General features: G+C 26.7%; 1 protein-coding gene across 2 annotated transcripts in view; it reads right to left on the minus strand.

Annotated features, from left to right (window-relative positions):
- Positions 1–13,855, minus strand: part of LOC126906133 (uncharacterized) — a 17,256-nt gene continuing 3,401 nt past the window's right edge. Inside the window, exons 1-8 of one of the 2 annotated variants that reach the window (XM_050686437.1) lie at positions 11,999–12,137; positions 6,778–6,860; positions 6,561–6,705; positions 6,363–6,498; positions 3,690–3,763; positions 3,486–3,617; positions 925–961; positions 1–861 (exon numbers count right to left, since the gene is read on the minus strand). In XM_050686437.1, the coding sequence (XP_050542394.1) occupies positions 686–861; positions 925–961; positions 3,486–3,617; positions 3,690–3,763; positions 6,363–6,498; positions 6,561–6,617 (612 nt within the window). In that variant the 5' untranslated portion in view covers positions 6,618–6,705; positions 6,778–6,860; positions 11,999–12,137 and the 3' untranslated portion in view covers positions 1–685. Of the gene's footprint in view, positions 862–924; positions 962–3,485; positions 3,618–3,689; positions 3,764–6,362; positions 6,499–6,560; positions 6,706–6,777; positions 6,861–11,998; positions 12,138–13,855 lie in introns of those variants that run through there. The other variant, XM_050686436.1, reaches the window with a different exon arrangement.

Raw genomic sequence — 13,855 nt, forward strand, 5'->3', positions numbered from 1 at the left:
TAGAATTTTTTTTAATTTTATTTTGGCATTTAAAATTACATTTTAAATATAAGACATAGAAATTATAAAATACATTAAAATTAAATACCTCTTATTTTTTAATAGGTAACACATGCACTCGACTAACATGACATCAAAAAGTAAAAATATATCTTCATGTTAAAAATGGATATTGTGCAGATAAAAGGTTATAAGTCGAAACTGAACTGCATACTGTTCAGTAGATTTTTTTATATTATTTGTAAAAAATTTTCCTTTAAAACGCTGTTTTAAGAAAAAAATAATGATGAAAATTTTTTATAAGGATGTCTTTTAAATATTTATAAGAATATGCAAAAAATAGTAGTCAAAATGAACTTATGATATTTAACCCGCACGCCTTTCAAATAATAACGAAAGCGGATTATTTTGAACACATACTAATAAACAAATGAAAGAGTAGAGTATTAAAACTAGAATAATAATAGAAAGGTTCGGAGTAAGTGAAACAAAAACAGTACTCAGTGTACAATTAAATAACAAACGAGGTATAAATCATCTTAATGGAATAAAAATAATAATAAAATGCAATAAATGAGTGACCGTAAAGATAATAATTTTATATAATTTTAGAATATTTTAAGTGATAGCTAAAAAAAACATGAGTATTTAAAAATGTATACAAAATAATGCTTTTATATATCATTTATTTAAGTAACCATGGACATTTTTCATTTATCTCATCTGTACTATGATCATTCACGATGTAATAAATAAAATTTTCATTCAAATTTTCAATTTCACCAATTATTGTTTTTTTTATTTGTGCTCTGTACCGTAATGCATCGAGTAGTACATCACCGAACTCAAAATAATATCGAGCTAAAAAATACAACAATATAACAGAAAAAATAGATTTTTGTTAAAAAAATTTTAATGAATTACATTTAATTTTTTCACTCCAATCATTTAGCTTATTTTCCTAAAATATGCAAAATAATTTATTGTAATATATATAACTAAACTAAAGTATTTAAAAACAAGAATATTAGGGTAGGCCTTAAACTCAAAGTTTGTCATAAAATCAAATTTATTCTTATCTTTTTTTGCATTCATTAAAAATTTTATTTAACAAACAATATTATAAAACCATTTTTATTGTATTTTTAATTTATATAAAATAGGTCTCTTTATACTCTTGTGTTTTCGGAATTAATTATATTTTATAATAATTGCTAGTGGCGAGACACGGATTTTGTTATTTTTTTCACTAGTCATTTCCCGCCCGTACTGTTCCTTTCATTTATATATGAAAATATAAATATATATAATATAAAATGTAATATATAATATAAATAATTTCCGAAATACTGGTCCAAAAGTTATTATCGATCAGTCATTTTCTTAATTAGATCATTATCTATTAAATAAGCTAGTTAATAGTGTATGTTGCCTTGTGAAAAAATAAAGTTTACAGTTAAAGAGGATGAGAATATAATTATTTGGATTAAAGCAATAATCTCAACAAAGTAAATTGAACGGGCGCGATTTATCAAAGACATTTTTTAGTATTAAATAGCAATTAAGAGACCGGCTGTAGTATTTTTTCTGATAAGTGACTAATAACGTAAGGTACGAGCTTGTGCGTGGTCATACAGCTTTAACTTATGTATAAATATCGTTTAATACAGTCCACTATTTAATAATAACAATTACAATTTATTTATATATCAAACTAGGTCGAAACAGAAATTTTTATATGTAAAGAAAAGTTGGGTTAGTAAAAGAATTTATGAAAATTATCGGATATTATTCGATCAATTTCAACATATAAGCCATTAATGTATATTTTAAAATGGGATTTCATTTTATTAATTAATTAGTTACAAACATAAAATTTCATACTAATTTTTGATATTTACTATAATAATTTTTATAATTTAAAGTAATCTAGTACGAATGCTGAATGGTCATAATCATATCTTCAATAGCGTTTTTTTTTTAGTGATATTTGGTGTTATAAAGCAACTTAGATTTATACCCAAGATCTATTTATAACGGGATACTTGAAGTTACTTGCGATATTTAAAATTTCAAAAAACCTGATACTAGTAAGTGAGGGAGGGTCAATTGATTTTTTTAGTATAAGCTATAATTTTACATATATATATTAAGTTTAAAGTGTTTCCGGGACATTTTCAATATTTGAGTTGAAAATATTAACTTATCATGCAAAAGTTGTTATTTTTAATAAACTCCCTGTCTGTACTTATTATAGATAGACAATACCAATAACCAACAGTAATTATAATTTTTTTTTGATATTTAACGGGATCCGATAGCGACCTACACCCTCCCACCTTTCAGTAATGCGCATGAAATAATCGCATATACGTAAAATTAAACATTTGATATAAATACCAGATTTTTTTTTAATTTATAACGTTTAATAATTTTTTCAGGAAAGGATTAAGAAAACTTTACACAGAAGTTTAAAGAGCCTTTTTTTAATAAATAAAAATAATTCTATAATATTTTTGTCTAATAAAAATCAGAATGAGTCCATGACAAAATATAAATAAATTTGATTTTATGTCAATCTTTGTACTTAAAGCGTCAAGTGTTAATGAAGTTCAATCCAGTTTGAAATTGCATTAAGTATACATAAAATTAATAACAAATTATCAAAATTCAATAAAAACAGTTCACCTTGTAAAAATATTTACCATCCTAGAGGATATTTTACGCTACGTTTTAATTACTCATATAAAAATTATTTATTTATTATACCTTTTATTAAATCACAATAAATAATTGTACACTATCACAAGAGGAGGACGGAGATATCGAGAATACCGGGCTAGGACTGGGCCGGATTTCTAAAATTTTCGTGTAGGCCAAACCGAGCATTGGAAAAAGAAATTTTTCTTCACAGAACTGGCCTCTAAACTATTTCTTAATACCGAACCAAGTTTTATAAAATATATTAAGGGACGGATTTTGTAAAAAATTATTACATCTTAATGTTATAACTTATAGTTTAGATACCGGTAAGTATATTGTTATAATAATGGAATAATAAACACTATCATGATTAATGATTGCATAAGTTTCTGTTAGATTTGCAAATTATGTCAGCAATATCAAAGAGCTAATTTTTTTTATTGATATTATGAAAGACTATCATTGACAACGAAATTAGATGAATAAGATATGACACGGTCCCGCGGCGTTTCTTGATGCAAGGAGCCCCGCGACCCGTGCCACCTTTATCGAATTTTTCAAAAATTATACAAAAATAGACTATAAATTCTTTATTAAGAATTTGTGTGTGTTATTTTGAATAAGAATATCAACATAACAATAAAATAAGTATTATGATCACTTGACTTGCTTTTTTTCATACTAGACTTTCTGTCTATTTTTGTGTTAGACAGAAAAATATCTTGGGCGATGTATGTCATATGCAAACAATTATGAATATTTATAAGTAAATTTATATTTACGCATCCAACATCTTTGCCGATTATAGAAATCAAATATACGTATTGATCTCCATCTATAAGTTTTTCATTGTCTGCAAGTTTATTGAATTCAGTTGAGATTAGTTCTACCTCTTCTATGCTCAAATTTTCTAACTAAAGAATGCAAATAATGTATTAATGATTCAGGTAAAAAAGATAATAAAGTAATTAATATGTGATCTTTACTTGTTTGTTATCACACAACTTGTTAAATTGTACCACAAATTTTAGAATCTCGAAAGCCCTTACGTATGTTTTATCTATAAAATATTGATACCTTATATAGGGTGATTAAAATTTCATGTTGCATAGTTTTTCTCAAAATCAATGAAAATATAGGTGTTCCAAATAAAAAATTTTTATCATATTTATTACATTCAATTTTTTACATTTTACGTAATTTAAAAAAATATCTATTTTAGGTTTTAAAAGGCGAAGTTTGAAAAACCAAATGGAAATATATGTATTTTTAGTGTAATTATTTAAGTTAATTTTTTTGTAAATAATAACTGTAACAAAAGTTGTTTATAAAATAATTTTTGAGCTCTTTTAATTTGAAATAAAATAAAATGTTTTAGAATTATTTCAGAATATAAGATAAATTCAGCTAGACAGTACAACATTTGTACATTTTTATTGTTCGAAATCGATTAAGGCCTTTATACATAACATAAATATCATTGACAGGTCTATGTAAAATTTTCTGATTAAGCACCAAATATAACAGAAGAATGGTTAAAATGGATAAGTGAATTGACCCCATATTATTCTTATTTGTGTGCTAAAGAATACATTTTTAACAAAATAAAATTAAAAAAAAACGTGTATGTAGAAAGAATAAAACGATTCTTTAGAAAATGTATAATGAAAATTATTCAGTTTCGTCAACTTTTTAAAATAATATGGCTAAAAATATTTTGTAGTAAATTATGTTACAAGTACTTTAATGTATGTAAATAATAAAAAAATTAATTTTTGATAATAAAGAAAAAGTATTGCCCGTAAATGTTGTATAGTTTCTAAACGAAATGATTCTAAATGAAATTTTCTTTTTAAATATAAAAATAGATCTAAACAGTGGACCAAAAAGTTTTATTATAAATAATCAGTATCAATGTTTTAAAATATTATGTGTTGTCTTTTCGTAAAAGTCAAGTCTGATAAACTTGTTCTGATACCCAAGCAGACATTATTGTTAAGTACTAATATNAAACGAAATGATCCTAAATGAAATTTTCTTCTTAAATATAAAAATAGATCTAAACAGTGGACCAAAAAGTTTTATTATAAATAATCAGTATCAATGTTTTAAAACATTATGTGTTGTCTTTTCGTAAAAGTCAAGTCTGATAAACTTGTTCTGATACCCAAGCAGACATTATTGTTAAGTACTAATATTGGCAACGGTCGAAGTATTACATGAGTACTGGTAACTGACTATTGGCTAGCCCGTACTATTGTAATATCGACTGGTGTCTAATCTAAATACTGATCCAGTATTGGAGATCAGTATTTAGCTACTATTGCTGGCGTAGTACTGACGTAATACTGGTTATACAAAACCTGCAGTGCTGATCTGTCATTGCTAAAAACGTTATCAAGCCAAACAACATATACCAGTATCGATCTAATACCGGTAGACCCTATTGCGCCTACTAGTATAAGAAGTATTCTTATGCCCTTTCCAAGGGGAATTTTAATTATGTATATTTAATTAAGATAATTTATATTAAAAACTTTCAACTATAAAAATTATTGTTATATTTGTGTTGTATATTATATGTAGAATAGTTTTATATTTTTTTTATTATAAATAAATTTTAAAGCGGGCAGAGTATTTTTATTGACAAATATACAGTGAGATTATTTTAATGCTATTCACTCGATTTCTCTTAAAATACTTAAATTACATATGTATCTCCATTTAATTGTTGTAAAAAAAATTTTCATGTTCATATCTTATGTCTTATAGGGGTGTCAAATTTATTTATTTAAAATAGATTACATGCATATTAACCTAACTTATAAATTATAAAATGATGTAATTTAGAAAAAGTTTTTGTCGAACACTTTTGACCAGTATTTAAGAACTTACCACACTCCTCCTCACGCCATGTTATAAAAATGTTAATAACTTTGACGCGCATCCAATAGACAATGGAGCGAACACAAAACGTACCCGACAAATGAATATCAATATATGTATACGTTAGTTCGCTCTAGCAATTTTTAAATAACACCAACACTTATGGCACAGCACAATTGTAGGCCGTGAGTATCCGTATAAGGCGTTGGAAATAACAGACGTTGAAAAACGTTATAAAACAAACCAAAAAGGCAGAAAAGGAAAAAAAAACAGTAACAGAACGGAGCAACCAGTTAAGTTTTACGTCGGAAACGGAACAGACCGCAATAGTATCGGCGGCGGCCTTATCTCGGTGTCAAGGGAGGGGAGACACTCGCTGACAACCGATTGTCATATTAATAGCTAGACGGCTGATATCGAGAGAGACACGGGTGAACGCCAACCTAGAGCGTAAGGCGGTGCCGTGTCAACTTCTAGAATACTAGTCGTTCTCTTAATTACATAAATTTCTATTTTATTGGCAAATTAATTATGTATGTTGCCATTAAAAAAACAAAAGTTGACACCCCTAAAACATGTAGGAAGAACATGTATAATATTTTATAACAGATAAATTGAGATATATATGTAACTAATAAAATCTGAAAAGGAAATTCATAAAAAAAAATAGTATTTTAAGAAAAATTGAGTAGCTAGTGTTAAAAGAATCATTCTATATAAAAATAAAAATTAATGTTAAAAAATCGATACTAAAAATTATACTTAATAATTACCTTCACAGTTATATTTATACTCTTCATTGATGCGAAAATACTTTAAAACTTTATTTACTGCTTCTGTATTATAATGTCTTAAACTTTTTACCAATTTTAGAAAACATTGTATTTGGATTGCATTAAGTCCCTCACTCTATAAATATTTATATTATATATTTGTTAAAAAAATAAATAAATAGTTTAATAAATACTTACCATTGTGTCGGTTAAAAAACATACTAAAAAAAATATTAGTATAGATTTTAAATGCATTATAATGATTTTTCTACTGGAGAAAGTAACAATTAAAATGTTTAAATTTTAGCTGAGTAATTTTACGTACGTTGTGTTATAATTTATACTGAAATAGTGTAAATATTAATTATTTATTCTAAAACAATGTTTTTCGTAGAAAAAAATAAATTTTATGTACTTGATATTATTGCTTATTATAGACTTCATAACTCATATACTTCAAACTGTTCTTATAATGACATCATTTAGTGTTTAAATTTACTGTTCAAAATGTAAAAAAATACATTGAAAAACAAATCAATTTTATATGGTTAAATTTTAAAAACTTGTCTTTTTATTGACAATATAACAAAAAAGTAAAGAAAAAGCTGGTTAAAAAAAAATCGTATATGTACGTAATTTTGCAACTATATGACTTACATTCTCTTTTTAATGTAATATAGATGTTGTTAAGAATCTCTTATTATTATACAAATGAATAATATTATACTAAGTGCCATTCTACAGCGTTTGATGATCGTCCGTCTATAGTCACCGACAGGATTATGCTGAACTAGGGACGCTTAGGCATATTAAATAGGTCCTGTAAATAGTCGTGATTTTGTCATGACCACTCACAGTATTCTACATATTTATTTTATGTCTTAGTATTTTAATTAATATTTGTAACTATATATTATTATATTTTATAAAGTGAAGTGATTTAATATAATAATAAATTCTATAGCACTACGGTTAAACAAAATAGTGGTTCATTTATTTTATTTATTACACCTTTCCGTAGCAGGTTCGCATATGAACGTACTCGTGGCTATAGACGAGAACACATACCTTGCTGGAACGATGAATGTGATAGTCTCTATACTGAATATCAAGAAAACAAAAAAACTGAGATTGTAGACAAACTCTTGTTTTCATTGGCTAAATCACTTAAGGTCTTGTTGGGGCCAGGGGCACTTAATAATACAGTGCTTACCCGAACCGGCTAATTGCACTAATACCGATCAGGCTACGTTGTGTGATGGTGTGTAAATAGAGTCACTGGAGGTGAGAGGGTTGGCCTGCACAAAACCAGTTATCTATGTTGTGAATAATAAGTGTGTATATATGTAAGTGTGCAGGCACGTAGCCAGAATATGTTTATTGGAGGGGCCAACAATTTTGGGCCCTTGTATCATTTTCCATAATTTGTTTCCCATGAAAAGCTTGTGGGGGGGCTCCCTCCACTCCTCCTTAGGCAGTATCCTATTCTATGAATCTTACAAGTTCAAAATTTGTGTTTATTTTTAAAAAATTGGTGGATTAATCCAAAAGTTACATGATCTGCTATTTCCTTATTAATATCCTGATTAAGATGAAGAATGAAAAAGGGATTATTAAAAAATATTATTTCTCATAAAAAACTTGTGCTGATCCATACATTTTTTAAAAAGTTATAACAATATAGGGTTAAAAATGAAAAATACAAAATCGAGAATTTTTACACAAAAATAGCATTCGGTAGCCATTTTCACCGCGAAGACAAAATAAAGTCCGAAATTTTTTTAAATAAAATAGTACATTACATTAGCTTTAATTTAAGATATAGATAAAAGTGTCAGACTTTCCGGAACATTTTAAAAATTTAAGTGGAAAAAGTTAATATTTTGTGAAAAATTTGTCATTTTAAATCTCCCCCGTTGGCAGGTAAAGAGTCAGATTTATAAAACAAATATATCAAATGAAAAGTAACTATATCATGCATTTATATAAAAAAGTTATGACAATTTTAAGAAAAAAAATTTCGAAAATTAGCGATTTTTAAATTTGTAATTTTTGGGGGGTTTTCCCCATTTACTAGGAACGAGGGAAATTTTTTCAATTTTTGAGGGTAATGTCTTCGACTAGATACGATTTGTGATCTTTTGATGTATCATTGAAAGAAATCGGTTCGGTGAGACTGAGAAAAAGTAGTAACAGACACAAAAAAAACACCTCATAGTAAAACCAATACCTTCTCAGCTTTGCATCGAAGCTAATAAAATAATGATGTGAACATAATGTCGTAATATAATCGTCACTATTATTTATACGGGACAACACTACAATACCCTGTTCATGTACTCAACTATACTATCTTTTTAGTATTTATTAATATATTCTTTTTCATTTCAAATAGTCACCACTTCTATCCATAGAAATGGTTCATTTTAACTTGTTTCATTATACATTATATTCTTACAAGGACATGATCCTTTTCGAACAAAAATTTAGATAAACATTTAAGAGAAATAGTCATCAAACTCGCACCGTTTGGCTACATTGTAGTGTATGCGGTTCGGTCATAAATCAATTAATAATTACTTTTAAAATCCTTCCTTACCAAAAGAAAAGCTATATATTACTTTTTTTTCATCTTTGTTATTCTACTATTAATAGTTAAATGCATTGTATTAATCTTCGTCTTACTTGTAAAAAAACATGTTAATGTTATATATGTAAATGTCAAAATAATTTATGTTCTATTAATTTATATTGATCTCTGTGTTTCATGCTTATTTATCAATAAACAATTTTTTTAAAAATTCCACAGTGACGATTTTTGGGGTTAAAAAAATATTATAAAAAGTCAGAGCAAACCCTTGCTCCTGGCTTTCATTTCGTGCTCCGTATTGGGCTGTTCTTATCGTGGTCTGCATTACGTCGTTATTATCGTGCTCCGTATTAAGTTGTGCGAACGTTGTAATCGTCATTGTCGAAGTTTTTGTGTGTTAATTTGTGAACTAAAATTTGAAATTGTGTTATTTTATTTATCATCTTATCAATATCATCACTGTGGATATTATAAGAACCAGAGAATTTACCAGGTAAGATTTTTTAAACCCATAAGAAAATTTACATTGTTATTTTATGACCCTCGAATTACACCCCGAATCAAAAGTAACTCTCACTCTCACATTTTTTTAATTCCAACAACAATATTATCCTAACTTTTTTTACTTATATATTACCTTCTAAATTTTTTATTATAATTTTGAGTTACGACAATAAGCTGATTTAATTTTTCAACTTTTAAACTATTAAGAAAAAATAATTTATTCCTAAATACTAATAAAAAATAAGTTATAAAAAATTTTTAAATAAATATAAATTATAAAAAATGTAAAATTTATTTTATTTAAAATTAAAAACAATTCCTGCATTTTTTAGTCATATTTTTATTACTTTTATTTAGAGCACGCAAATAACAAATAAATTACCTATTGTAACTACTAAATTATAAAAAAATATCGTTACAATCGATATGTTTTTAAAATCTTCATCGTTAGAGCATGCTACTAATGCAGATATAAGTCAAATCAGAGCATTTAAAAAAAATTGCTTATACAGAGTGATCCAAATGAAAAAAAACCCAGCACAGGGGGGTTGCGGTACAGTATTGACGTGGCATAGTTGGATCAAGTATAATGATATCTGACAGTGATTAAAATCGCTATAAAAAAAAAAAACGCTTCGATGCAAATCTTTAGATAGTGTTTAATTTAAAAAAATTGGTGTATTATTCTAATATGATCTGCTAGTTCCTTATTAACATCTTGATTAAGATAAAGTATGTCGAATAAAAAAGGAATTATTAAAAAATATTATTTCTCATAAAAAAATTGCGTTGATCCATACACTTTTCAATAAGTTATAGCATTATAAAGTTAAAAATGTAAATTATAAAATCAAGAATTTTCACACAAAAATAGCATTCGGTAGCCATTTTTACCGTGAAGACATGTCCAGAGGTAAATTTTTTTTTTTTTTAATTAAAGTATATTACATTAGCTTTAATTTAAGATATATATAAAAGTGTTAGACCATCTGGAACATTTTCAAAAGTTAAGTNTTACATTAGCTTTAATATAAGATATATATAAAAGTGTCAGACCTTCCGGAACATTTTCAAAAGTTAAGTTGAAAAAGTTAATTTTTTGTGAAAAAGTTGTCATTTTAAATCCCCCCCTGTGGGCAGATAAAGGGTCCGATTTACAAAAAAAATATATCAAATGATAGGTAAAGACATCAAACATCTATAAAAAAAAATTGTATTGATATATCTATTTATGAAAAGTTACGGCAGTTTTTAGTAAAAAAAATTAAAAAAATTTCGAAAATTAGCGATTTTTAAATGTGTAATTTTTTTGGAGGTTTCCCCCATTTACGGGGAATGAGGGAAATTTTTTCAATTTTTGAGAGTAATGTCTTCTACAAGATACAATTTGTGATCTTTTGACGTATCATTGAAAGAAATTAGTTCAGTGAGAGCTGAGAAAAAGTGGTAACAGGCACAAAACAAAACACATCTTAGTAAAACCAATACCTTCTCAGCTTCGCATCGAAGCTAAAAGAAACAACTTAAAGATAAGATTTACCAAAAAAATTTTCATAGAGTATACTCTATCGAATTTTGTAATCAACTAGATTCTAATAAATGCAGATACTTCGTAGTTTGTTATCATTTGTTGGACCAGAGTTAAAAAAATTTACACACAACTACGTTTGGAGTAATTGCTATTCCGTTTATTATTACGTCTAGAACGTTATCTTTTTCAAATAACGTTTTCTATGAATATAAAAATGAAAATACAGCCATAATAATAACTTTTTTACTCAATAGTAATTACAAATTAATAATAATTTCAATGTATATAAGGCCTAGCACGTTTATGATAATTCGTAAAAATAATTGAATTTTAAATTTGGGGGGGCGGCCCTGGGCCACATTAAATCTAAGAGGGGCCAGGCCCATCCTTGTCTACGTGCCTGTAAGTTTGTACTATTAAACTAAATAAATAAATAAGTAAATAATTCAAACCTTTTTTACAATAATTAATATTAATATTTTCGATAAATAAATTTACTAGATAAATTTAGCCCTTCTTACTCAACAAATAATAATGAAAATAAATAACAAAAAACTCTTTAACAATCAATGACAGCAATAAATTAGTTATAAATAAACATAATTCCAATAAAAAGGAACAATGTTATAAAATTATGTCAATTAATTCTTAACAGACAAATTTAATACTAGTTTAAAATTTCAATATTAAGATGAAGTAAATAAAATTGGTTCCAATGGACAAAATTGACTAGCTAGTAATTATTACAAAATATGACATTGAACAGATAACACAAAATAAATTCATTTAATAATTTACCCACAATATAAAATAACAAATACCCGAACGATAATGACTATCTTACATCCACAAGGTCTTTGTGACCGTTGTGCGCTGGCCTTACGCCTACGATGAAATGAATAATAAATTAATAACACTTATAATAATAGCTAATCTGTTCAATAAATCACAAATCAATAATAACTACACTAACTTACAAAATGGAACACAAAAATCAACAATAGTACTCACAATTCGCAGAGCTTCTGGCCAGAGATGCTACCTAAAACTAAAACACAAACCACGACAATAATAAATATACTTAAGGAACTACAATTTTGGTAACACAAATTTGAATATCACAATTGACTAGAATACGGTAGCTAATTGGTAGAAATGAATCAAAAAAAATAATTTGGTAGCTAATTAGTAGCTTAAAGTCACAATAAAAATATCTTCAGTAGCTAATTAGTAGCTTAAAAAATTGATCCCCGCAATTAGTGCGAAAGACAAATATGAACAAAAAAAAACTTTTTGAGTTTCTTAAACTTTAAATTTGCCGTAATGATTTTTTACAACATTAAAAAACGTTTATATCAAATTTTATATACATATTTATATATATTTTCAACAACAACTTGGATTATTGCGCAATACAATGTTGTACTATACTCTACTCTACTATACTATAAAAAATGTGTTTTTGTGCGTGTGTGGTGTGTACGTGTGTAACAGCTGATTGGCCGGTAGTAGCGATGTCCACTACAACGTGCGTAGTAGGGAGTAGACGCGTGATAACGATTAGACCAGTCCGAGTGCACTAATAGTTATCCTTATGTCTACAATGGACACTTCAAATACTGTATAGTTTTAAAGTTAAGCTTCCCTTGCTGTTGTCAGTATTCAAATGGGTTACTACTAGTGTTGTAAGTTAGAAATTTCTAAAATGTAAAATTGTATCAACATTGACAATTTAAGAAAATAAATATAGGAAATTGTTTTTATGATAATTTGAGAATAATTTATTTACTATAATGTTTGCTATTGGTCATAATTAGTCGGATTTATGTGCATCTAAAATTCTATGTATATCATAAAAAATCTTTGAAATATGCATTAAATTATGTTGTTAAAATTAATAAAACATATGAAAATTATTTATTTTTGGCTTATAATGTTTTATAAACATTATAAAAAAAATTTACTTAAAAAATATTCGAGAATTAGATTTTAGATATTTTTAGCGAGAATATACAATCCTTTATATTATATTCAATCTTCACCATAATAGTTATTTACTTATTGGTATTTAATATAAAAGCCCCATATTTGGCCAAAAAGTACTTGAAACTAAAGAAACAAAAATAATATTTTCGATATTAGTTTTATTTTAAAGTAATCGAGTAAGTTAGGATAGATAAATCACCTGTAATATAAAAACTACACAAAAACATTATTTAGTTAAATTTTCTTATTCTACGTTTTACTTTTTATGAAATTGAAAATATAACTAAATAATGATAATATGTAGTTTTTATATTACAGGTGATTTATCTATCCTAACTTACTCGATTACTTTAAAATAAAGATTCATCTATCCCAACACACTCAATTACTAACAAAATAAAAGTAATATTGAAAATATTTTTTTGTTTTTTTTAGTTTCAAGTACTTGTAATGTTGCAGAATTTATACAAGTTTTTTTTAATATATAAATCTTATCAATTAGATGTGTGTGCAGTAGGTGTAAAGTATTTTAATAATTTTGTATATGATAACCTTCACTAGTCAACCGGTCCGATATCTGTCATTCTATCGCCATCAGCTGACCGTACACTATGCACCTATACCCATATTGTTGTATTTCCCCCCAATGGACGTGTTAAAGTTGGTACCACCACCACCCGGCGTCACAATCACGGGCCACTACACAAATGCCGCTACAAAGGTTTTTTTTTCCAACAAAACGACCGAGGCGACAAGTCGTGTTTTCTATATAATTTTCATTGTGAAAACCACGTTTTTTTTTTTACATTTATATTTTTTGTCCTCTGTTTTTTTTTTATTAAAATAAACGTCGAGTCGACCTGCCGTCTATTTATGGCATCA

The sequence above is a fragment of the Daktulosphaira vitifoliae genome, unplaced genomic scaffold, assembly GCF_025091365.1.
Source record: "Daktulosphaira vitifoliae isolate Bord-2020 unplaced genomic scaffold, ASM2509136v1 Scaffold_4, whole genome shotgun sequence".
Lineage (NCBI taxonomy): Eukaryota > Metazoa > Arthropoda > Insecta > Hemiptera > Phylloxeridae > Daktulosphaira > Daktulosphaira vitifoliae.